The 24,201-nt window shown below is 43.3% G+C and overlaps 1 protein-coding gene across 3 annotated transcripts in view; it reads left to right on the forward strand.

Annotated features, from left to right (window-relative positions):
* LOC104593904 (potassium channel KOR2-like) overlaps window positions 1-22,945 on the forward strand; it is a 146,479-nt gene extending 123,534 nt beyond the window's left edge. For all 3 annotated transcript variants that reach the window (XM_010253995.3, XM_088887941.1, XM_010253996.3), the window contains one exon: window positions 22,566-22,945. In XM_010253995.3, coding sequence (XP_010252297.1) covers window positions 22,566-22,581 — 16 coding nt within the window. In that variant the 3' untranslated portion in view covers window positions 22,582-22,945. The remainder of the gene's footprint in view (window positions 1-22,565) is intronic.
* Window positions 22,946-24,201: the final 1,256 nt, after the last annotated feature.

Raw genomic sequence — 24,201 nt, forward strand, 5'->3', positions numbered from 1 at the left:
TAAGTAGCTGATTGATCAACCAATCAGTTCTCCATATACATACACTATGTATGGGCAAAGAAAGGAGAAAAAAGTTGAAAGTGAGAACTTGGCTCTGATACCAAGTTGAAAATTACACCTACTATAATTCAGATGATGCAAGAAAAGAAGAAAAGAGAGAAAGAGAAAGAAGAAGAAAAGAAGTTTCAGCAATAGGTTGTGGAAGAAAAAAAGAAGGGAAGAGAAAAAAGAAGAATTTGAACCTCTCTCTATACCCCATTTTCATCACTTTTATTAATAATTCTAAGTCTGAGTACAATTATTTGGATGCCCTTATTGGGGCGGTCAACACTAAAGAGATAATTAAAGAAAATAACAGAAGGCCCATAACTAAGAAACATAACTTTTAAACACTACTTAAAAGAAATAAAGAACACTAGGGCCCATTCTTACTATACTTAATCTTGACAGTATGGCCGACCAGAAATAAGAGGAAGAGAAAAGAGAAGAAGATAGGAGAGAAGAGAAGGGATTTGCAATGTAACAGTGCTGGCGGGAGAAAGGATTTGCAATGTAACAATGCTGGCGGCGCCAGCCTTTATTATAAAATATATAGGGTGGCAGAAATAACAAGGGAAAAGACCCTTGTGCCCCTGAGTACAATAATAGACATAACAGAAGTGAAAAAATGAAATAAAAAACACACTTTAACTAGCCAAACAGATCCTAACACCAACAACTAAATTATTTTAACACTCCCCTTCAAATTGGAGCATAGATGTCAATCATGCCCAACTTGTCACACAAATCTTTGTGCCGCACATGATGAAGACCTTTGGCGAAGATATCTGCAAGTTGTTCTTCTGAACTGACATATTATGTGCACACTTCTCCATTTTCAAGTTTCTCTCTAATAAAATGCTTGTCCACTTCAATGTGTTTCGTCCTATAATGCAAGACTGGATTAGTAGCAATATTGAAGGTAGCTTTATTGTCACAGTAGAGTGATATAGGATTGCTCACTATGAAACCCAGTTCACCTAATAGATTTCTTATCCATATGATTTCAGCAACCCCATGAGCCATCGCTCTATACTCTACTTCAGCACTAGATCTAGCCACCACACTTTGTTTTTTATTTCTCCGTGTGACCAGGTTTCCTCCTACAAAGGCATAATACCCACTGGTAGACTTACGGTCATTGACTGCTCCTGCCCAATCTGCATCAGTATATACTTCCACCTTTAAGTGACCATGTTTCTGGAACAACAAACCAGTTCTGAGAAACTCCTTGAGGTATCTCAAAATCCTCTCTGCAGTTTCAAAGTGAGTTGTCCTAGGGTTGTGCATGAATTGACTAAGGACACCCACTGCATAGGTAATATCAAGCCTGGTCATAGACAAATACAAAAGTCTCCCCACGAGTCTCTGGAACTTCTTCACATCTTTCAAAAACTCTCCCTGACTGTCTCTCAGATGATTATTAGATTCAATTGGTGAATCAATTGGTTTTACCCCCAACTTGCTTGTATCTTCTAGTAGATCTAGTACATATTTCCGTTGGGAAATAAAGATGCCCTTGTGAGAGCGGGCAAATTCAATCTAAGGAAGTAATGTAAGGGGCCTAGATCTTTCACCTCAAATTGAGTGGCTAAGAATTTTTTTAGTTTCCGTATTTCAACCTCCCAATCTCCTGTGATCACTATGTCATCCACATACACAATAAGAGCTGTAATTTTACCTTTACCTCTTTTCACAAATAGAGTATGATCTGGCTGGCATTGTTTGAACCCCATCTATTGAACCGCTAAATGAAACTTACTAAACCAAGCCCGAGGTGATTGTTTCAACCCATATAAAGATTTTTTTAACCTGCACACCTTTTGTTCACTACCTTTGGCACAGAACCCTGGAGGTTGGGTCATATACACTTCTTTTTCCAAGTCACCATTCAAGAAATCATTTTTGATGTCCACTTGGTGAAGTTCCCAGTTAAGATTTGCTGCTAATGAAAGAAGAATTCTGATAGAGTTCATCTTGGCTACTGGAGCAAAAGTTTCTGCATAGTCCACTCCATATACCTGTGTAAAGCCTCTTGCTACCAGTCGAGCCTTGTACCTTTTAACAGTTCCATCAGCCTTGTGTTTCACTGTGAACACACACTTGCAACCCACTAGTTCCTTCCCTTCAGGAAGGTCTACCAACTCCCAAGTGCCATTTTTGTGTAAAGCATCAATTTCCTCCTGAATTGCATTTGTCCATTCAGGCTTAGACAAAGCTTCTACCATATTCTTAGGAACGGGGACACTGTCCACAGAAGAGAGGAAGGCACGGTATGAAGGTGAAACATGATCATAAGACACAAAATTAGAGATAGGATGATTAGTGGTACAAGACGTAACACCCTTTCTCTCAGCAATAGGAATATTAAGATCATTGATGACAGGTGAATCAACATTTAGAGGAACAGACATATCAACAGGAGCAAGTGTACCTAGCTGATGAGACGGATCTACCTTGGGTGAATCCGACGATGTTGGTTGCATAGTGTTAGGTTCTATGGCTCTTGAACTCTGCTGGCTTTTATGGCGACGATGAAAAACCCGGAATGGAGAAGGATCGGGTAAAGGAGGTAGTTGAGTTTGAGTCGCATGTTTCTCCTCAACCCTACTCTCCCTCTAAGGAGAAACCGAGAAAAAAGGTTGATTCTCAAAGAAGGATACATCAATGGATACATCATGTATCCCGAGCCTCCGAGCTCGACTTGCAATGTTCCCCCCACCTTTTTTTTGCAATGCTAATGTAGACTGCCCTTTTTTTTACTAGTAGCGACATTTACTTTTCTCCAACATGCCATGCCCCCCTTGTGTTTTTTCTTTTCCCATCTTAGAAAATTGGCTAAGTTAAAATGTTTGTTGAGGTGTTAGGGTGTATCTAAGCCGAGGTGCTAAAAGCGAATCGTCTTGTTATAAATTCAGCTATCAAAATGTTGCCGAGGCACTTGAGTGATGCCGACCTGAGCAAGTCGACCACCTACTACCGATGTGTTATGTGATCGACTTGAGGGTGCCTTTGTGCCAAGGAGCAATTTGGCTTCCCCTTCTTTTTTTTTATCCAAGTGCTAATAACGTGCGTCGGCTTGACCAGGTTTCCAAAGTGGGTGGTCTGGTTCATGAGTTAATAGCTCGTCAGTTGAGGGGGCAATTCACACTTGGAATTTTTCTTTGGACTTGAACGTATGTGGTTCATAATTGTGACGAACTCTTAGACATAATACCACCGTAGGTTATTGATATTCCATACGCAGGGGACCTGCCTCCCCTCAAAAGTTTCAAGCACATACATTTCGAGTCCGATCACTTTACTTACCCTTTAAGGGCCTTCCCAATTAGGACCCAACTTTCACGAGTCGGACTTAGGCACTATAACTTTCTTGAGTACCAAGTCCCTAGCTTAGAATTAGCATCTCTTAACTCAGGCGTAATAGTATTGAGCAACTCTCTATTGATATGTCGTGATCCGAATGTAGGCTAAGTCACGAACTTCCTCCACTAAGTCTAGGTTAGTCAACAACTCATCATCATTTTCCTCCTCTTTGTATGCTTCAGAACGCAAGGTAGATACCTTGATCTCAGTGGGGATGAGGCCCTGGTATTGTATGTCTAGTTGAATGGGGTTTCGCTTGTTGCTATCCTAATCATCGTTCGGTATGCCAACAAGACACTGGGCAACTCGTCCACCCACAAACCCTTAGCTCGAGAAAGTTGAGCTTTGGGTCATTGCAAGATAGTTCGGTTGGTCACTTCGGCTTGACCTTTTGCTTGAGGATGAGCCACTGCGGTGAAGTTCTACTAGATCCCCATCTTGGCGCACCGGTTCTGAAATTTGATGGCTTCGAATTGCTTCCCATTGTCACAGATCAACGTGCAAGGGAGGCCGAAGCAACAGACTATATTTCTCTAGAAAAAACCCTATACATTCCAAGCTATGATGGATGTCAGTAGCTCAGCCTCTACCCACTTAGTGAAATAGTCCACTACGACAACCAAGAACCTTCTCTGCCTGGTTGCTGGTGGGAAGGGGCCGAGTATATCGATGCCCCATCGCGCGATTGGCCATGGGCTAGTCAGGTATTTTAGATTGGTTGCAGGCTTTCGAGGTATGTTAGCGTGTCGTTAACACTTGTCACAAGGCCTTTTGGACCAGGAGACCTTCGTGGATCTCTCGTAGCGCCTCAGCAGGCTGCAAACAACGCAGGTAAAGGAGCGTGAATAATTTGCGATACAGTTGCTCGCCTATAGTACATAGCGAGCCAACTGCCGCTCTACCCTCTGTGTTGCGCTGTGGTTTGCTGGTAGGGTCCTGCGGCATAAGTAGTCAATGAGCAGATCTATCTAGCTTGGTTCTACTGCCATGATGGGAGCGACCTCCTTTTGCACCTTCTTGATGCTTGGACATGGGCAAGTCTTCAATGTAGACACTAGACAATCCTTCAAGTTGTGTCCGTCGCACCGGCCAGCTTAGAAAACGCGTCGGCCTCGGCATTCTCGGATCTCGAAATTCGTTGGATGTACAACAAGCAGAAGTTCAGGAGGATCTCTTTGACCTTGGCCAGGTAGGCCAACATAACAGGCTCTCAAGCTTCATACAACTCATTTACTTGGTTGACTACCAACTGGAAGTCGTTGTAGATGAAAATGTGCTTTGAGTCCGTTTAGGACTAACCTAGCCAAATCCAACAAGGAACCCTCCTCTTGTAATCTCCTATTTAAGGAGACGCTATTATTGAATGAAGATATCGAATATTCAGTCAAGAAAGAGAGTAAAGGAGAGTTCGGTGATCTCTTGGACAAATCACCCCTGAGATAGTCAAAATAGGGCCTGTACGCAAGGCCAAGGGCAAGGAAAGATCTGAGGTTCCTGCGGTGGAGCGACCCGTGACGCGATCCTACGCTCGGGCCCATAACATCTTGGTATCAGAGCCAACCGTCATGGGGGAACAGGAGCCGTTGTCTTTCAAAGTCCATGAACTGGAGCATAGGCTCGCAGAAACCAGTATGGAGGTCCGAGAGGTCAAAGATGACGTTCGGGAGCTGCGTCGCCTGTTAGAAGCGTTCCTCTCCAACAAAGAAAAGAACTCGGAGGGACTAGCCTCTACCAGCAGTCGCCGCACGAACGGGATAGAATCAGCCAACAAACATCAAGCCACAGCACCGATGACTGCAGTTGTCCCCAAGTACAGCCAGCTTGAATTTCCATCTTACGACGGCACCGGAGACCCATTAGGTTGGTTGTACTGCTGCGAGCAGTTCTTCCGCAACCAGCGCACGGATGACAAAGACAAGGTCAGCCTGGCAGCCTTCCACCTTACGGAAGAGGCACAGCTCTGGTTCTACCGTGTGGAGCAAGAAGAACCCGAGCTCAGCTGGGAGCAGTTCAGGTCCTATTGCCTCCTCAGGTTTGGACCCCCGATGACGAGCAACCCGCTGGGTGAGCTAATCAATCTCAAGCAAATGGGAACCGTGGCTGAATATCAACGCCAGTTCCAAACCTTACTTGCCAGAGCGGCCACGGTTAGATCAGATCAGCAAGTGGACATGTTCACAGCAGGGTTGATAGAACCCTCAAGGGTAGACGTAGAGATGCAGCACCCCCCAAATCTGGTTACGGCAATGAACCTCGCCCGCGCCTTTGAACGAAAGATGCAGCTTACTCAGGGACCCTTTAGCATTAGACGGCCAGCCACGACTTGGGCACCGTCAAGGCCAGCGGGAGTGTCTACCCCTGCGCCCAACAGGGAGCAGAGGACCCACACCGGTAACCCCTCCAGATCAGTATCACAGACAAGGAGCAGCAGGGTGTCACCCCCCATCCGGCGTCTGTCCCGAGCCGAGATGGCAGAATGGCGTGCAAAGGGGCAGTGCTTCAATTGCGATGATCTATACCCCGCAGGGCATAGATGCAAGAAACTATTCTGCCTTCTAGTAGACGAGACTGAAGAGGATGAGGAAGAGCCGTCACCAACTGAACCCAAGATCTCACTTCACGCAATCACAGGGATCAGAACCTCCCAGACGATGCAACTAAGGGCACTAGTGACGGGGAAACCCATGCGCATTTTGGTAGACTCCGGAAGCACCCACAATTTCATCAGCAATCAGGCGGCCCGCAAGTTAGAGTTGCCCATGGAAGTCAGGCCACAACTACAGGTAGCCGTGGTGAACGGGGAAAGAGTCCACAGCCCCGGTATCTGCAAGAACACCAGAATTCAGGTTGAAAAAGAATCCTTCCGAGCAGATTTATTTGTACTGTCCTTGGACGAATTTGACATCGTCCTAGGCATCAAATGGTTGATCACGCTAGGCCCAATCCTGTGGGACTTCTCTGCCCTGACCATGACCTTCCACTTAGATGGCAAACCGGTTACTTGGCAGGGAACCCAGACAAGGACCAAGACACAACTGCATGCACTCCAGGGGGAGAATTCGCGCACAATGGATGTGGAGAGACTTCTCACTGATTACTCGGCCGTTTTCCAAGAACCCAAGGGCCTCTCACCTCCTAGAGCCTGCGACCACCAGATCCCTCTAATTGTAGGGTTAGACCCGGTCGTTGTTCGGCCCTATCGCTACCCCCACCGACAGAAAGATGAGTTAGAGAAGCAATGCGCAGATATGCTACAACAAGGGACCATTCGGCCCAGCCACTCCCCTTTTTCCTCCCCAGTTCTGTTGGTACCCAAACAGGATGGGACTTGGAGATTTTGTGTAGACTATAGGGAACTCAACAGCTGAACCGTCAAGGATAAGTTCTCGATCCCCATCGTAGACAAATTATTGGACGAACTCCATGGCGCACAATTCTTCTCGAAATTAGACCTCAGGTCAGGCTATTTCTAGGTCAGGATGTCTTCCGTAGATGTAGAAAAGACAGCCTTTAGGACGCATCATGGCCATTTCGAGTTCCTAGTTATGCCATTCGGCCTCTGCAACGCCCCTTCCACATTCCAGGCCCTGATGAATGAAGTCTTCCACTCCCACCTCCATAAATATGTACTGGTCTTCTTCGACGACATCTTGGTCTTTAGCAAGACGTGGGTGGAACACATTCAACACCTGTGGGTCGTGCTCGAGCTCCTAAAGCAGCACCGACTCTTCCTTAAAAGATCCAAGTGTTCCTTTGGGGAACACCAAGTCCTTTACCTTGGACATGTAATCAGCGGGCAAGGTGTAACTGTGGACAGCTCCAAGATTCAGGCCATTAAGGACTGGCCCCGGCCACAATCCGCCAAGGCCCTCCGTGGGTTCCTAGGACTAACAGGGTACTACCGAAAGTTCGTACAGAATTACGGCCTGTTAGCAGCCCCGCTTACCAACCTGCTCAAGAAAAATGCCTTCCACTGGGATAGCATAGCCGATGCAGCCTTCGTAGGCCTAGGACTAACAGGGTACTACCGAAAGTTCGTACAGAATTACGGCCTGTTAGCAGCCCCGCTTACCAACCTGCTCAAGAAAAATGCCTTCCACTGGGATAGCATAGCCGATGCAGCCTTCGTAGGCCTAAGGGAAGCCCTCTCTTCCACACCAGTCTTCCAACTACCAAACTTTGATCTTGAGTTCACAGTCGAGTGTGATGCTTCCGGCACAGGCATAGGAGCCATCCTTCAACAGCAAGGGCACCCGATAGCCTTCTTCATCCGCAAGCTAGCTGACTACCATCTCAAATTACCCGCCTATGAACGCGAGCTCATTGGCCTAGCCAAGGCAGTACAACACTGGAGGCCGTACTTGTAGGGCAGACCCTTCGTCGTCAAAACAGACCACTATAGCCTCAAATACTTGCTGGAACAACGACTGACCACCTCCCCACAGCAACATTGGGTCAGCAAGCTTCTGGGGTTCGACTTCCGAGTGGACTATAAGGTAGGATGCCTGAACCGTGCAGCAGATGCCCTGTCCCGACGAGAAGAAGATAGTATGCTCCTCCATGCGATCTCCCAACCACGAGCCACCCTGCTAGAAGACATTCGGAACACACTGCCACAGTCATTAGAATGGAACAACCTAGTCCAACAAATACAGTCGGGGTCTGCTAACCCGAACTGGTCTCTCCACGATGGGCTGGTATTTTACAAAAAGAAGATCTACCTACCCGCCGATTGCCCCCTCATCCCCTCCATCATCGCCAGCATACACCACTCGACACACGAGGGCATTCAAAAAACGCTGCATCGCATTCATGCTGACTTCCACTGGCAAGCTATGAGGGCCTCGGTACGGGACTTTATCCAGAACTGTGCAGTGTGCCAATAGCAAAAATGGGAAAATCTGCACCCCACAGGCCTGCTCCAACCCCTCTCCCTCCCAATGCAGATCTGGGCCGATATTGCCATGGATTTCATCGAAGGGCTGCCCAAAGTCGGGGGGAAGTCGGTCCTGTTAGTGGTAGTGGACCGGTTCTCCAAATATGCTCATTTCCTCCCTTTTATCCCATCCTTATACCGCAGTCTCGGTCGCCCATACCTTCTTCACCCACATTTTTCGCCTACATGGACTCCCTGAGTCCATCGTCAGTGACCGGGACCCGATCTTCACAAGCACATTCTGGAAGGAGCTCTTTAGATTACAAGGCACAGCCCTCGCCTTCTCCTCAGCCTACCATCCACAATCAGACGGCCAAACAAAGGTGGTGAACCGGACAATTGAGATGTACCTTCGCTGCTTTGTGGGTGACCAGCCGCACCGCTGGGTGGAGTACCTCCCATGGGCTGAATACTGCTACAATACATCCTATCACTCCTCCCTTGGAATGACTCCCTTCAGAGTTGTGTACGGTCGAGATCCTCCACGCCTTCTGTCCTACGAGCCGGGCTCAACGCGGCTGGAAGAAGTGGACTGCAGCCTCCAAGCTCGCGATGCCCTCCTGGCCGAAGTCTCCTTGCGCTTACAGCAGGCGCAGGCACGTTTGAAACACGCCTACGATCAGCAGCACCGCGAAGTCACCTTTGAACCAGGGCAGTATGTTTGGCTGAAACTCCGACCATACAGGCAGTTGTCCCTCAAGCGCCGGGGGCCCCCTAAGCTGGCCCCCAAATTCTACGAGCCCTTCAAGATTTTAAGGAAGATAGGAAAGGTAGCTTATCAACTCGAGCTCCCAGAGCACAGCAGGATCCACGACATCTTCCATGTATCCCTCTTAAAGCTTTATGTTGGCACTCCTCCCGACCATGTGCCTCCCCTACCCCCTTTGCAGGAGAGCAGACCTATCCTCCAGCCCCGTGCCCTCATCCGATCCTGCATCCATCAAGGCACCTTCGAGGTTTTAGTCGAATGGGAGGGACTACCCCCAGCAGAGGTGACCTGGATTCCTTGGACCGACCTCCACAACGCTTATCCAGACATCGAGCTTGAGGACAAGCTCGTAGTCCAGGAGGGGAGTGATGTTATGAGCACCCGCACCACACGGCAGCAATTGAGGGAGCAGCGCACACACGACAGGCACCGCACGGCAGTGGCACCACGCGCAGCACCGCGCGTGCCGTGCAGCGGCGGCACCATGAGCGGCGCACGCACACCAGTAGCAGCAGCAAAGTGGGGCCCACACGACAGCTCATAGGGTGGGCCCACCCTTATCCGGACACGACAAGAGAACGCGCCTTATCCCTTATCCGGACACGACAACGCTTATCCAGACATCGAGCTTGAGGACAAGCTCGTAGTCCAGGAGGGGAGTGATGTTATGAGCACCCGCACCACACGGCAGCAATTGAGGGAGCAGCGCACACACGACAGGCACCGCACGGCAGTGGCACCACGCGCAGCACCGCGCGTGCCGTGCAGCGGCGGCACCATGAGCGGCGCACGCACACCAGTAGCAGCAGCAAAGTGGGGCCCACACGACAGCTCATAGGGTGGGCCCACCCTTATCCGGACACGACAAGAGAACGCGCCTTATCCCTTATCCCTTATCCCATTCTCCCTTATCTTATCCCCTATTCTTAGAAGGAATTGTAGTACCATTAAAAGTAAGTAGTCTAATTAGAAGTAGGAGTTTTGAGTCCGTTTAGGACTAACCTAGCCGAATCCAACAAGGAACCCTCCTCTTGTAATCTCCTATTTAAGGAGACGCTATTATTGAATGAAGATATCGAATATTCAGTCAAGAAAGAGAGTAAAGGAGAGTTCGGTGATCTCTTGGACAAATCACCCCTGAGATAGTCAAAATAGGGCCTGTACGCAAGGCCAAGGGCAAGGAAAGATCTGAGGTTCCTGTGGTGGAGCGACCCGTGACGCGATCCTACGCTCGGGCCCATAACAATTTATGACACATCTTTTAGTAAAAATCTGAAAAATTCACCAAAAACTTCAAAAGATCAGGAAATTTAAGGATGACAGTATGACACATGATTTCTGTTTTAGAAAACAAAATTACTATTTATAGTAAAACTTTGACTTGCCATTTTTAGTAAAATCTAGTTCTGATAACAAGAACCCTAAGAGGAGAAAGATTTAGAATAAGGAGATCAAACCAATAGGACTTACAAGGGGCATACTTGTCTTTGTACTCTCTTTTTTATTTATAAGTATATAATCTAATTAAAGGGGCAGCCACACCTAATTCTGAGCTTCTCCCATTCTCTTCTATCTCTCATCTCTCTCTTTCTTAGCTGAAACCTTTTCTCCTCTTTCTTTTCTTCTTTCTTTTACAGTTTTTATATCAAAACAAGTTGTCCAAATCTTTCTACTTGGTATTAGAGCAAGTTTAAACACTTCTTGAGCTGCTCCATCATGCATCCCTAGATCGGTCGACTGCATGATAAGGTAAAGGGCTAATTGAAGAGTTCATGTAAGCCTAATTTTTGAACTTTTTTGGTGGAATTGCAATCCCTTGTAGCTAGTCTAGGGTTTTACGCCAAAATTAGGAAGAACTAGAGAAAGGGGGAGAGTCCTGTTTTAGTAGGACTCTTCAATTTTGACCTAGGAAGTGGCATTCTAGTTTTCTAGGGTTCCTTGAGGTTTTCTGAAGGGGGAGGTTCAAGTCCTAGCCCTTTTGGAGGTCTCTAAAGGGAGCGACAACCTCTTCTCTCTCTTCTACCGTTCCTACGAAAAAATGAATCTTTGGATAGAGGGGCTTCTAGGGTTCCAAGAGGGTATTTGAGGTTTCTAAAGGAGATGAATACCTTTTCTTCATCTCAAATTGATTTTCCTGACCTATTCTGAGAGTTTAGAGGGTTGTATAGTTGAAAACAAATTTTCAGGAGAAATGGGATTCGGGGGAGGAGTTGCTGGAGACCTCTTCGGGGCTGGAACCATCATTGCAGTCAAGTTGGATAGTACAAACTACTTAGAATGGTCATAATTTGCAAAGATGGCCAGTGGTGCTCGTGGGAAATTGGGGTATGTCACCGGTAAGGAAAAGAAACTTGAAACTAACCATTCCTGATGAGTATAGGAGAACTACATGGTGATGGCTTGGCTGTGTAATTCCATGTTGCCCAATATAAGTAAGAACTTTTTATGGGCTAGCACAGTTAAGGAGATTTGGGATGGAGTAGCATAAACCTATTCACAGAATGAAAATGTTGCTAGAACCTATCAGTTAAGAAACCAAGTGATTGCTACTAGGCAGGGAGATAATTTTGTTGCTATTTATTTTTCAGCCCTAAAAACCTTATGGCAGGAGATAGATCATCTGGAGACTGTGGTTTGGGAAAGTAGCAAAGATGCAGCAACTTATCAAAAGCTGGTAGAAAAGAATACGGTTTTTGAGAATTTTGTTGGACTTAAACCTGAGTATGATATTGCACGACAACATATTCTTTCTCGAGACAATGTATCTCTCCCTCTCAGGCATATACCTTTGTGTCTAGAGAGGAGAATGGGAGAAATGTGATGATGAGGAACCCAAGCCTTGAGCAATCAGCTATGGTTAGCACAGTGAAACCTAAGTCAAGTGGGGATAAGGGTGGAAATGAATCGAGGATGGAGGACAAAAGGGATCTTTTTTGTGACTACTGTAAGAAACCCAAAGATACCAGAGATACCTGCTGGAAGCTTTACTTACACCTTGTACCGAGCCGGCTCAAAAATAAGAAGGGAAATGTGAATATGGCAGAGAATGGTGATTTATCAGGGCCACCTACTACAGCCTTTCTAGAATCTATTGTAGCAGTTGTGGTGAGGGCCGAATTGGAGAGGTATGAACAATTCCTAAATCAAAAGGATACAACCAATTCTAACTCAGTATTAGATGGACAGAAAGGTGCAGGTGGATCAAGAGGTAGTCATTCTACCTCATTTGCACACACAAGTAATTCACATGCCATTGCAAATTATGTATCAACTACAAATAAGGGGGACCTCCCTAGATTATAAACTCAGGAGCCTCAGAACATATGACCAACATTTCCACCATTTTCACCTCATACCACCTCTGCTCTAGCAAAGATAGAGTTTCCACAACTGATGGATCACAGGTTTCTTTTGCTGGGAAAGGATCTGTCAGGATAACTAATACCATTACCCTATCTTCTGTCCTTCATGTTCCTAGACTGAGCACTAATCTTTTATCTATTAGTAGGTTGACAAAGAATTTGAACTGTTCTGTGATTTTTTTCTCCTAGTCATTGTGTTTTGCAGGATCTAAAATCAAAGATGACGATTGGGAATGGTCGTGAGGTGAATGGAATCTATCTTCTTGATGCACTTCCCAGTCATTAGAGTCATCATGTCAGCAGGAGTGTTGAGTCAGAGCCACTAGGTCAGATTATGCTTTGGCATAATCGGTTAGGACATTTGTCTTTTTTATTTCTGTGTTTTTTGTTTTCTAAATTGTTTGAGTCTGTCAGTTTGTCCAGTTTGGAGTGTGAGGGCTATCAACTTGGAAAGCATTGTAGGCATTTCTTTAAAGCAAGTAATAAATATGTTCTTCTATTTTTGATATTATTCATTCTGATGTGTGGGGGCCATACCATGTTTTCTCTATGCATGGCTTTTGGTATTTTCTTCTATTTGTGGATGATTATTCTCGGTATTCTTGGATATATTTGATGAGGTGTCGTCTTTGGTTAAACAATTCAATCAGATGGTGCTAACACAATTTGGGGTATGAGTGAAAGTGTTTAGATCAAACAATGCTAGGGAATACTTTGAAAAAAACCTGTCATCATACCTTTTGGAGCATGGAGTTATCCATCAGAGCAGTTGTACATACACTCCACAACAAAATGGTGTAGCAGAAAGGAAGAATAGACATATTGTGAAAGTAGCAAGAAGCATGATGTTGAGATCTACAATTCCAATTCGTTTTTGGGGTGATGCAGTTCTTACAACAGTGTTCTTGGATATAGCACTCCATTCAACCTTCTTTTTCCTGAGGGGGAGGCATTCCATATTCCTCCAAGGTTGTTTGCATGTTTGTGCTTTGTCCATTTTCTTGGTCCTCACCGCTCAAAACTGGGTCATAAGGCAAAGAAGTGTGTCTTCCTTGGGTATGCAAGAAATTAGAAGGGTATTGTTGTTATGATCTAGTCTCTGAGAGTCGGTATGTTACTATGGATATCGCCTTTTTTCTTGGGGGATTATTCTCAGGGGGAGTGTTTTGGAGAAGGAAGTGAACAATCTATACCACTTTCTGTTCCAACTCCCTTGTCTACTCTAGTGTCTGACCTACCTATCTCAGCCACTTTGCCACCTCCATTGCGTCCCGTCTCTCAGTATTTTACACGACGGCGCCTACGACAGCACTGGGAGGTTGATTCCACAGTAGAGGAACCCACGTCGCTCCCTATTGGCTCATCGGAGATTCCAGGTTCGACTGACACAGACCCAGGTATGCCTCTTGTTCCCCCAGATGGTTTAGTTCCTAGTGATACTACTACCCTTGCTCCTAACGCCATTGCAGATGCCCTTGATCTCCTTATTGCCCTCAAAAAAGGGAAAATGAAGTGCACTACTCATTACATCTCACATTATCTTTCATTTAGTGGATTAACTCCTTCCTACTGGGCCTTCCTTTCCTCCCTTGACTCTGTGTCTATACCCAAGAGTGTTATTGAAGCTCTCTCCAAACCTGAGTAGAAGACAGTGTAAGAGGAAATGAAAGTATTGATTAAAAATCAAACATGGAAGATTGGATTTGCCTGATGGCAAGGAGACTGTTGGATGTAGATGGGTTTATTACAGTGAAGTACAAGGTTGATGGGAGTAGTGTTTTAAAAGGCGTGAGAGGCATACACCTAGAGGTGCGGCGCTCCCAAAACGCCCTGAGGCGTATGCCAAAGGCATTGACACCTCTGAGGCGTATGCCTCATGTGCTTTTGTCATGAGGTGTGCTAGAGGCGTACGCCTCATGCACATCTTATATAAAAAGACAAATGAGATCCCTCATTTCAACAAATGTTATGCATTTATTCTTCTTAATATAAAAGATTTATATTAAAAATAAAGAAAAAATGAGATCCCCCCTTCCTTTTTGTTGAAGATTAATCAGTTTTATGTTGTTTTTCTGAGTAGATGTTTTATGTTAATTGTTACATAGGAGGTGGGGACCACAATAGTTATCTACGTCCAAATTTTATTATGTTTTTGGATCTTATATACGTTGTTTTATGTAATGCCACCCTATAAGGGCATAATTGTCTTTGTACTATATTTTTAGTATAAATAATAAAGTGAAGGGGGTGGCCAGATTATTGCTCTCTTTTCTTTCAAGATCTCTTCTCTTCTTCTCCTTCTCCTCCTCTCTTCAAGAAACCACTTTTTTGTTCATATTTTTTAAGTTCAGCAGTTTCTACTTGGTATCAAAGCACCGGTTAGGGTTCTTGAAGCATTATCATGCAACCCTAGTCGACGGGACTGCATGAAGTAACAAAGGGCTGAGCGATCTGCATATATTGCCTAGTTCTTGGATTTTTTGGTGGGATCCAGTCATCAAGAAGGTGATCTACTGTTCAGCATCAAAATTAGGAAAAACTGGAGTACGGGGAAGAGTCCCAGAAAAGTTGGACTCTGTTTTTTATCTGATATTGGATGCCTAGGTATTGTTAGTTTTCTTTTGATATTCTGAAGAGGGCAGTTAAGTTTCTGGAATTTTGTGAGCCTCCTGGAGATTGATTCACTCTTCTCTCTGTTGGGAGGCGTGGAGAGGACAAAGATTTCTCTTCGGATAGGGTTTTCTTCTTCCGGAAGGATTGGTTTCTGTGTGTGATATTAAATTGTTTTGGAAGGTCTCCAAACTATTTGTTCTTACTGTTGAACTATTTGAAGTAAGATGGAGAGTTGGAATACCGAGGTGAAATCCACCGGTACTATGGGACTAGGTGTTAGAGGTAGTAGTGATATTTTTTGGTCTGAAATCATTACTACAGTAAAATTTGATGGTACAAATTATTTAGAGTGGGCACAAACAGGCAAGATGGCTATTGGTGCCCGTGGAAAATTATGGTACATCACTGGGGAGAAGAAAAAACCTGATATAGAATCTTCCCAATGGGTGTAGGAGAATTACATGGTAATGTCCTATCTGTGTAATTCTATGTTACCTCATGTTGCAAAAAATTTCCAATGGGCTAATACTGCTAAGGAGATTTGGGATGGGGTGACTGAAACCTACTCTCAGAAACAAAATGAAGCCAGAGCCTATCAGTTAAGGAATCAAGTGATAAGTATGAAACAGGGAGAAAACCCCTTGCTATGTATTTCTCCATGCTAAAAACCCTTTGGCAGGAAATAGATCACTTAGAAACTGTGGTATGGGAAAGTGTAAATGATGCAGCAACCTATAACAGACTGGTAGAGAGGAATAGGGTTTTTAAGTTCTTGGCAGGGCTGAACCCTGAATTTGACATTGTTAGGCAGCATATTCTTTCTAGGGAGGGTGCGACACTCTCTCAAACCTATGCCTTTGTCTCTAGAGATGAGAGTAGGAGGAATGTAATGCTGAGATAGCCTAGGATTGACCAGTCTTGACTATGGTTAGTACAACCAATCCCAAGCCGAATGGAGATAGGGGGAGTAGTGAGACTAGAAGGGAAGATAAGAATGACTTGGTGTGTGATTATTGTAAGAAGCCTAAGCATACCAGGGACACTTGTTGGAAGCTTCATCCAAATCTTATGCCTGTCTAGATAAGGAACAAGAAGGGAAATGCAAATGTTGCCACTACAAGAGACTCTTCAGCCCCTCTTTCCCAAACTGATTGGGAATTCATTGCAGTAATAGCAGTGAGAACAGAATTGGAGAGGTTTGGACAGATTATGAGTAAGAAAGATTCACCTAGCTCTGGCCTTCCAGATGGACAGTAGAATGCAGGAGCCAACTACACCATTTCTTTCGCACATACAGGTAGTTCATATGCAAATGCAAATCTTGCATCCACTTCAGGTAAAGAGGGATCTCCTTGGATTATAGACTCAAGAGCATCTGAGCACATGACTAATGCTCCTACCCTTTTCAGTTCCCATTAGTTGTGCTCTGGTAGAGGCAGTCTCTACAGCAGATGGTTTACATATTCCCATTGCTGGGAAGGGGACAGTTAGAGTGACCAATGATATAACTTTATCTTATGTTTTACATGTCCCTAGACTTCATACCAACCTACTTTCTGTTAGTTCTTTGGCAAAAATTTTGAATTGTTTCGTGACCTTTCTTCCTGGTAATTGTGTTTTGTAGGATCTGGAGTCAAAGAAGATGATTGGGAGTGGTCGTGAGGTGAATGGAGCCTACCTTCTGGATGAGATTCCAAGACATTAAAGACATCATATTTGCAGCAACAGTAGTAGTGGGTCAGAGTCAGTGAACCAGATTATGCTCTATAGGAGACTAGGAAGCTAGGGACCAAACCAGCAGACACTCCTATTGGTCCAAATCACAGAGTTAATGGTGTGGATGGTGAGTTGGTAAAGGATGTGGGGAGATATCAAAGAATGGTGGGCCGACTGTTGTATTTGTGTATGACACGACCAGATATTTCTTATGTTGTCAGTGTTGTGAGTCAGTACATGCATGCACCTCGGGTTCAACACTGGGAAGCTATTGAAAGGATACTTGCAATATCTGAAAAAACACCCCGGTAGAATCATTCTTTTCTTAAATCATGAAAATCTGAAGCTAGAGTCCTATACAGATGCAGACCGGGCAGGATGCATAGATGATAGGAGGCCTACATCAGGAGTGTGTAGGTCAAGTGCAGTCAATACAGATGCAGCCATTGATCTCCTGGAAGAGTAAGAAGCAAATAGTTGTGGCAAGGTCAAGTGCAGAGACTGAGTATAGATCCATGGTTCATGGTGTCTCAAAACTTCTTTGGGTTAGATCTCTTTTGAGTGAGATTGGGGTGAAAGTAGAGGAACCTATAATGTGATACTGTGACAATCAAGCTGTAATCAATATTGTTCACAATCCAATTCAGTATGATAGGACAAAACACATTGAAGTTGATGGACACTTTATAAGAGAAAGAGTAACAACCGGAGAAGTTTGTTTGCCTTATGTCTCTTCAGAGTTGCAGCTGGCTGATGTTCTCACTAAAGGAGTGGCAAAAAACAAGCTTGAACATGATCTATGCAAAGTTGGGAATGTGTGACATTTACTCCCAACTTGAGGGGGTGTGTTAAAAACTAATCAGTTTTATGATGTTTTTTATGAGTAGATGTTTTATGTTAGTTGTTAGATAGGAGGTGGGAACCACAGTAGTTATGTGAGTCCAAATTTTATTATGTTTTTGTGTCTTATATATGTTGTTTTATGTATTGTCGCCCTATAAGGGCATAGTTGTCTTTGTATTGCTCTATTATTTTTAATATAAATAATAAGTGAAGGGGGCGACCAGATCATTGCTCTCCTTTCTTTTCAACTTCTCTTATTTTCTTTCTCTCTTCCTTCTTTCTTCAAGAAACTCCTTTTATTTCATAATTTTTAAATCAACAAGTTTTCTACTCTTTCCTCCTTGAATTCTGTGTCTATACCCATGAATGATACTGAATCTTTCTCCAAACCTGAGTGGAAAACAGTCATGCAAGAAGAGATGGAATCATTGGTTAAAAACCACACTTGGGAAATAGTTGATCTCCCCCCAGACAAGGAGACAGTCAGATGTAGATGGGTATTCACAGTGAAGTATAGGGCCGATGGCAAGATAGAGAGGTACAAGGCATGGTTGTTAGCAAAAGGGTATACTCAGACCTATGGTGTTGATTATCTGGAAACCTTTGCATCGGTAGCTAAGATGAGTTCAGTTCGTATCCTTTTATCTCTAGCAGCCACCTATTCATGGCCCTTGTCCCAACTTGATGTCAAAAATGCTTTCCTCAATGGTGATTTACAAGAGGAAGTATATATGAACATTCCAACAGGCTTTTATGAAAATGTTGGTAAAGGAAAGGTGTGCAAACTCAGAAAATCTCTGTATAGCCTGAAACAATCACCTAGGGCTTGGTTTGACAGGTTCAGAGGGGAACTTATCCATTTTGGATACACTCAAACCCAGTCCGATCACACCCTCTTTGTAAAGAGGAGAGATGTTATGGTGTCAATTTTGATTGTGTATGTGGATGATATATTGGTTATAGGAAATGATCTGGAGGAAATTAATGATCTCAAAAAATCATTGCAACAAGAATTTGAGATCAAAGATCTTGGTGAGCTCAAATACTTCTTGGGGATTAAAGTTGCAAAATCCAAGCATGGGATCTTTATCTCACAGAGAAAATATGTACTTGACCTACTACAGTGTGGATGGTGAGTCAGTAAAGGATGTGGGGAGATATCAAAGAATCGTGGGCTGACTGTTGTATTTGTGTATGACACAATCAGATATTTCTTATGCTGTCAGTGTTGTGAGTCAGTACATGCATGCACCTCAGGTTCAGCACTGGGAAGCTATTGAGAGGATACTTGCATATCTGAAAAAGCACCCTGACAAAGGCATTCTTTTCTCAAATCATGACAAATCTGAAGCTAGAATCTATACAGATGCAGACTAGATAGGATGCTTAGATGACAGGAGGTCTACATCAAGAGTGCATACCTTTGTAGGTGGAAACTTGATCTCCTAGAAGAGTAAGAAGCAAACAGTTGTGGCAAGGTCAAGTGCAGAAGCTGAGTATAGATCCATGGCTCATGGTGTCTCAAAACTTCTTTGGGTTAGATTTCTTTTGAGTGAGATTGGGGTGAAAGCAGAGGAACCTATAATGTTGTACTGTGACAATCAAGTTGCAATCAATATTGCCCACAATCCAATTCAGCATGACAGGACAAAACACATTGAAGTTGATAGACACTTTATAAGAGAAAGGGTAACAACCGGAGAAGTCTGTTTGCCTTATGTCTCTTCAGAGTTGCAATTGGCTGATGTTCTCACTAAAGGGGTGGCAAAGAACAAGCTTGAACATGATCTACGCAAGTTGGGAATGTGACATTTACTCCACTTGAGGGGGAGTGTTAAGATTAATCAATTTTATGTTGTTTTTCTGAGTAAATATTTTATGTTAGTTGTTACATAGGAGGTGGGGACCACAATAGTTATGTGAGTCCAAATTTTATTATGTTTTTGGCTCTTATATATGTTGTTTTATGTAATGCCGCCCTATAAGGGCATAGTTCTCTTTGTACTGCTCTATCATTTTTAGTATAAATAATAAAGTGAAGGGGGTGGCCAAATTATTGCTCTCTTTTCTTTCAAGATCTCTTCTTCTCTTCTTCTCCTTCTCTCCTCCTCTCTTCAAGAAACCACTTTTCTATTCATATTTTTTAAGTTCAGTAGATTTCTACTCTTTTCATCCTCCTCCTAACCCCCCTCCTCTTAAGGAGGCTTACGCCTCCTTCTATTCGGGAGGCTTATGCATCTTGCGTTCTGAACTACGCCTAATGCCTCTAGGTAGTGGAACGCCTCACGTCACGCCTCCGCGTTTTAAAACATTGGATGGGAGTATAGAAAGGTATAAGGCGAGGCTAGTTACAAAATGGTATACTCAAACTTATGGCATAGACTACTTGGAAACTTTTGCACCAGTGGCGAAGATGAATTCAGTTTGAATTCTTCTATCACTAGCAACTACATACTCTTGGCCACTCTTCCAACTTGATGTGAGGAATGCTTTTCTCAATGGGGACTTGCAGGAGGTGTATATGGACCTTCCAGCTGGATTCTACAATAATGTGGAAAAAGAAAAGGTATGTAGGTTGAAGAAGTCCCTATATGGTTAAAAACAATCACCCAGAACTTGGTTTAATAGGTTTAGAAGTGCATTGGTGAGGTGGGGTTCACTAGTGTCACTTTTGATAGTTTATGTAGATGACATTGTAGTTACAGGAAATGATTTGAGTGAGATTGATGCCCTGAACAAGAATCTGCACAAAAAGTTTGAGATTAAGGATCTTAGGGAGCTTAAGTATTTTCTTGGCATTGAAGTGGCAAGGTCCAAGCATGGGGTCTTCATCTCACAAAGAAGTATGTTCTAAATCTACTATAGGAGATAGGATAGCTTAAGGCAAAGGCAGTTGATACACCTATTGATCAGAACTACAGGATAAATGCTTCAAAGGGTGTACTACTGAAGGATGTTGGAAGATATCAGAGGTTAGTGGGGTGGTTGCTATACTTATGTATGACACGACTAGACATCTCTTATATAGTGAGTGTGGGGAGTCAATACATGCATGCCCCACGAATTCAGCATTAAGAGGCTATTGACAGGATACTTTCCTATTTGAATGGACACCCAAGTAGAGGCATATCGTTTGTTGACCATGGACAGTTGAAGGTAGAGGCTTACACAAATGCTAATTGGGCAGAGTGCCTAAATGACAGAAGAACTACAACAGGAGTTTGTACTCTTGCTAGAGGTAATTTAGTTTCATAGAAGAGTAAGAAACAAACACTTGTGGCAAGGTCAAGTGCAGAAGCTGAATACAGAACCATGGCACATGGTGTTTCAAAGGTCCGCTGGATCCATTCCTTGTTAGGGGATATTGGAATTAAGGCTGAAGAACCTATGATGGTATATTGTGACAATGAAGCAGCAATTAACATTAGCCACAACCCAATTCAGCATGATAGGACGAAGTATATAGAAATGGATAAACACTTATAAGGGAAAGGGTGACATCCGGAGAAGTTTGCTTGTCATATGTTGCATCTGACTTGCAACTTGCTGATGTTCTTACAAAAGGAATTGCAAGAAACAAGCTGAAACATGATCTACTCAAGTTGGGAATATGTGACATTTATTCCCAACTTGAGGGGGACTGTTGAGTTTTGTGCTAATATAACATGTTTTTTTATTTGCATAGCATAGTTAGGGAGTTTGGGCCTTAGGCCCATTAGTTTATGTTTTAAGTTAAGAGTGTTTTTCAAGTTCTCACAAGTAGCTGACTTACTAAGGGCATACTTGTCTTTGCACTCTCTTTTTTATGAGTATATAATCTAATGAAAGGGGCGGCCAGACCTTATTCCAAGCTTCTCTCATTCTCTTCTATCTCTCATCTCTCTCTTTCTTAGCTGAAACCTTTTCACATCTTTCTTTTCTTCTTTCTTTTACAGATTGTATATCAAAACAGGTTATCCAAACCTTTCTACTATTACCGGTGCCCCTAGTGAGGTGGCAATAACAAATGACCTATAAAAAATTAAAATAGCCCATAGCCCAATGACAATAGGTCCAACAACTAAAGAATCATAAAAAAGAAAAAGAGAAACTGAAAATAGCCAATAGTTCCACTTCTATTACTACATTCAACAAATTACACTGTTGAGGAGTGATTTGGTACAAGTAGAAGGGTCTAAAAAAGAAGGGGAAGACTAAAGAACTGTCTTCTAAAATAAGTAAAAAATGATTCTTAAACTTACGGTCTGACAGAAAACGTGGTCATTAATAGAGAATAGTTGGCAGGACAGGATTTATATATCCAACCCCAAATAATCATGATTAAGGTTGAGTTGAGTTGCATTTATACTTTATTCATTTTCTTCTGCAAGACAAGCAATATATGCACAATTTTATGGGCAAACCTTTCCCTTCCTCAATTTGGGGACTTCATTGAAGTCGATACTCCCTTCAAATTCAAAATTGACTAGGACATGAAAACCTGAAACTGTAGGCTCCAAACTTTAGCCCATCTGCAAGTACAGAAGCATGATCTAACCTCATTTTTGTGGTTTTGGAGTTGATACTCCTCATGACCTTATTCTTTAAATTCAAGAGTGTGGTTCCATTTCTAAAGACCCACAATATGAGGAACCCCTATGTTTATGTTGTTCATCATTGTTTGAGCTTTTGATTATATAATGGAATAAAATACCTAGTCTCAATCATTCACCTTACTCCTCACCTACCATCTATTTGTTAAAGGCATGTTTGCTTACCTAAATTTATTTCACCAATTAAACCATGATTTATATTTTATTTTAATTGATTTAAACTGTACCCCTACAAAATGCTCTTTATCTTTAAAATCCTTGAAAAAGAGACAGGGTCTTTTCCTTCTAGTGATGTGTGTTTTATCATTTTTAGGTGAATTTTATGTCATTGTAGTTTTTAATTAATGCTTCTCTTATTTAACATGGAAACCTCTCTTTCTATTTTACAGGGATGATAGTAGATAGGGACTGTGTTTCAATATAGTGAAGCGTCATTCAGTGAAGGACAAAAGGCTATTTCTTGAATGGTATATTTTAATTCTGCTTCAAATGGTTGACCTAGAAGAGGAGGAATGAAAGATGATGATATTGGTACATCTTTCAACTCTTGGTAGTTTGATCCTTTTGAGCATTGGGGCTGTGTTCATGAGCGATTAAGTCAGTATGGATAGTTCAGGTTGGTCAATCAGGCTTGCCCTTTGAGTCTGGTGCCGCTGCTATGCTTTCAGTGGCTGCAGACTCGAAAACTTTTATCATGTGCCAATGCTTGTTTATTGTTAAAATAATGTTAAAATAATTTAGTTGATGATGTTAGGACCTGTTTGGCTAATTAAAGTGTTTTTTATTTCGTTTTTTTCTTTCTGTTATGTCTGTTATTGTACTCAGGGGCACAAGGGTCTTTTCCCTTGTTATTTCTGCCGCCCTATATATATTAAAATAAAGGCTGGCGCCGCCAGCACTGTTACATTGCAAAACCCTTCTTTCTTCCCTCCTCTCTTCTCTTCTCTTCTCTTCTCTTCTCTTCTCTTCTCTTCTCTTCTCTTCTCTTCTCTTCTCTTCTCTTCTCTTCTGGTCGGCCATACTGTCAAGATGGTATCAGAGCAGGAATACTAATTAAAGAGAACAGATCGAACAACCCTACTGAGAAGAACAGATCGAATGGACTAGCAGAACCTGGGCGGAATAGAAATCTGATTCGGGACTGAAAAAGAAAAGCTACAACTGGTACAGTTCTCCCTGTTTCTCTCTTCTTTACCCTCCTTGGTCATGTGCCAAGTGAAAACCCTATGAGTCTGAGTGGCTGAATGCTGTCGAATGTGTGTAACCCCCTTTTTTTGGATCGTGTGATCCTGTACATGTGTTAAGACAACTGTAGGTCAACGATGACCTGTCTTCTCAATGGTTTGAGTTGACTATAAGTAAGAAGGATCTCTCTTGCTGATTAGTGGTTGTTGGACATTCTGGAATTCTGGTAGGTTGGGACTGTTAAAACTATACAGGTCTAAAATCTGTCGAATATTACCTCTGTTTTGTCCGGAATTTGGTACTGTTTGTGCTCAACCTGGTTGTTAAACCCAAGTGTGTGGGTGTGAACTGAGTGGAGCATTGTTTTGTGGAGTAAGGAGGGGTCCTAAGTCCGGTGTTTGGGACTGATTTATTGTGTGACCATGTCGACTGAGAATTCTGCTACTTCAAAGATTTCAGGGAGCCACAATGGAGTGAGTGGGGGAATGGATATGAGCTTTCCCATGGTTGTTATTCCCTTTGATGGTCTGAATTACCTTGAGTGGTCTAGGGAATAAAACTCTACATCACTATTAGGGGGAAAATAGGATACATCAATGGGAGAGTGAAGGAACCGAAGTATGGAAGTGCTGAGCATAATAGGTGGAACCAAGAGAATAATATGGTGATGTCTTGGCTCTTGGTTTCAATGCTGCCACAAGTAAGGAAGACTTTTATGTGGGCTGAAACCGCTTGTGAGATATGGGAACAAGCGAAGTCCACCTATTCAGAGCAGAGACACTATGCCAAGATATATCAACTACAAGCTGAATCCTCTACTTGCAAGCAGGGGGAAAGGAG

Source organism: Nelumbo nucifera, chromosome 5 (assembly GCF_055504915.1).
Source record: "Nelumbo nucifera cultivar China Antique chromosome 5, China Antique-T2T, whole genome shotgun sequence".
Lineage (NCBI taxonomy): Eukaryota > Viridiplantae > Streptophyta > Magnoliopsida > Proteales > Nelumbonaceae > Nelumbo > Nelumbo nucifera.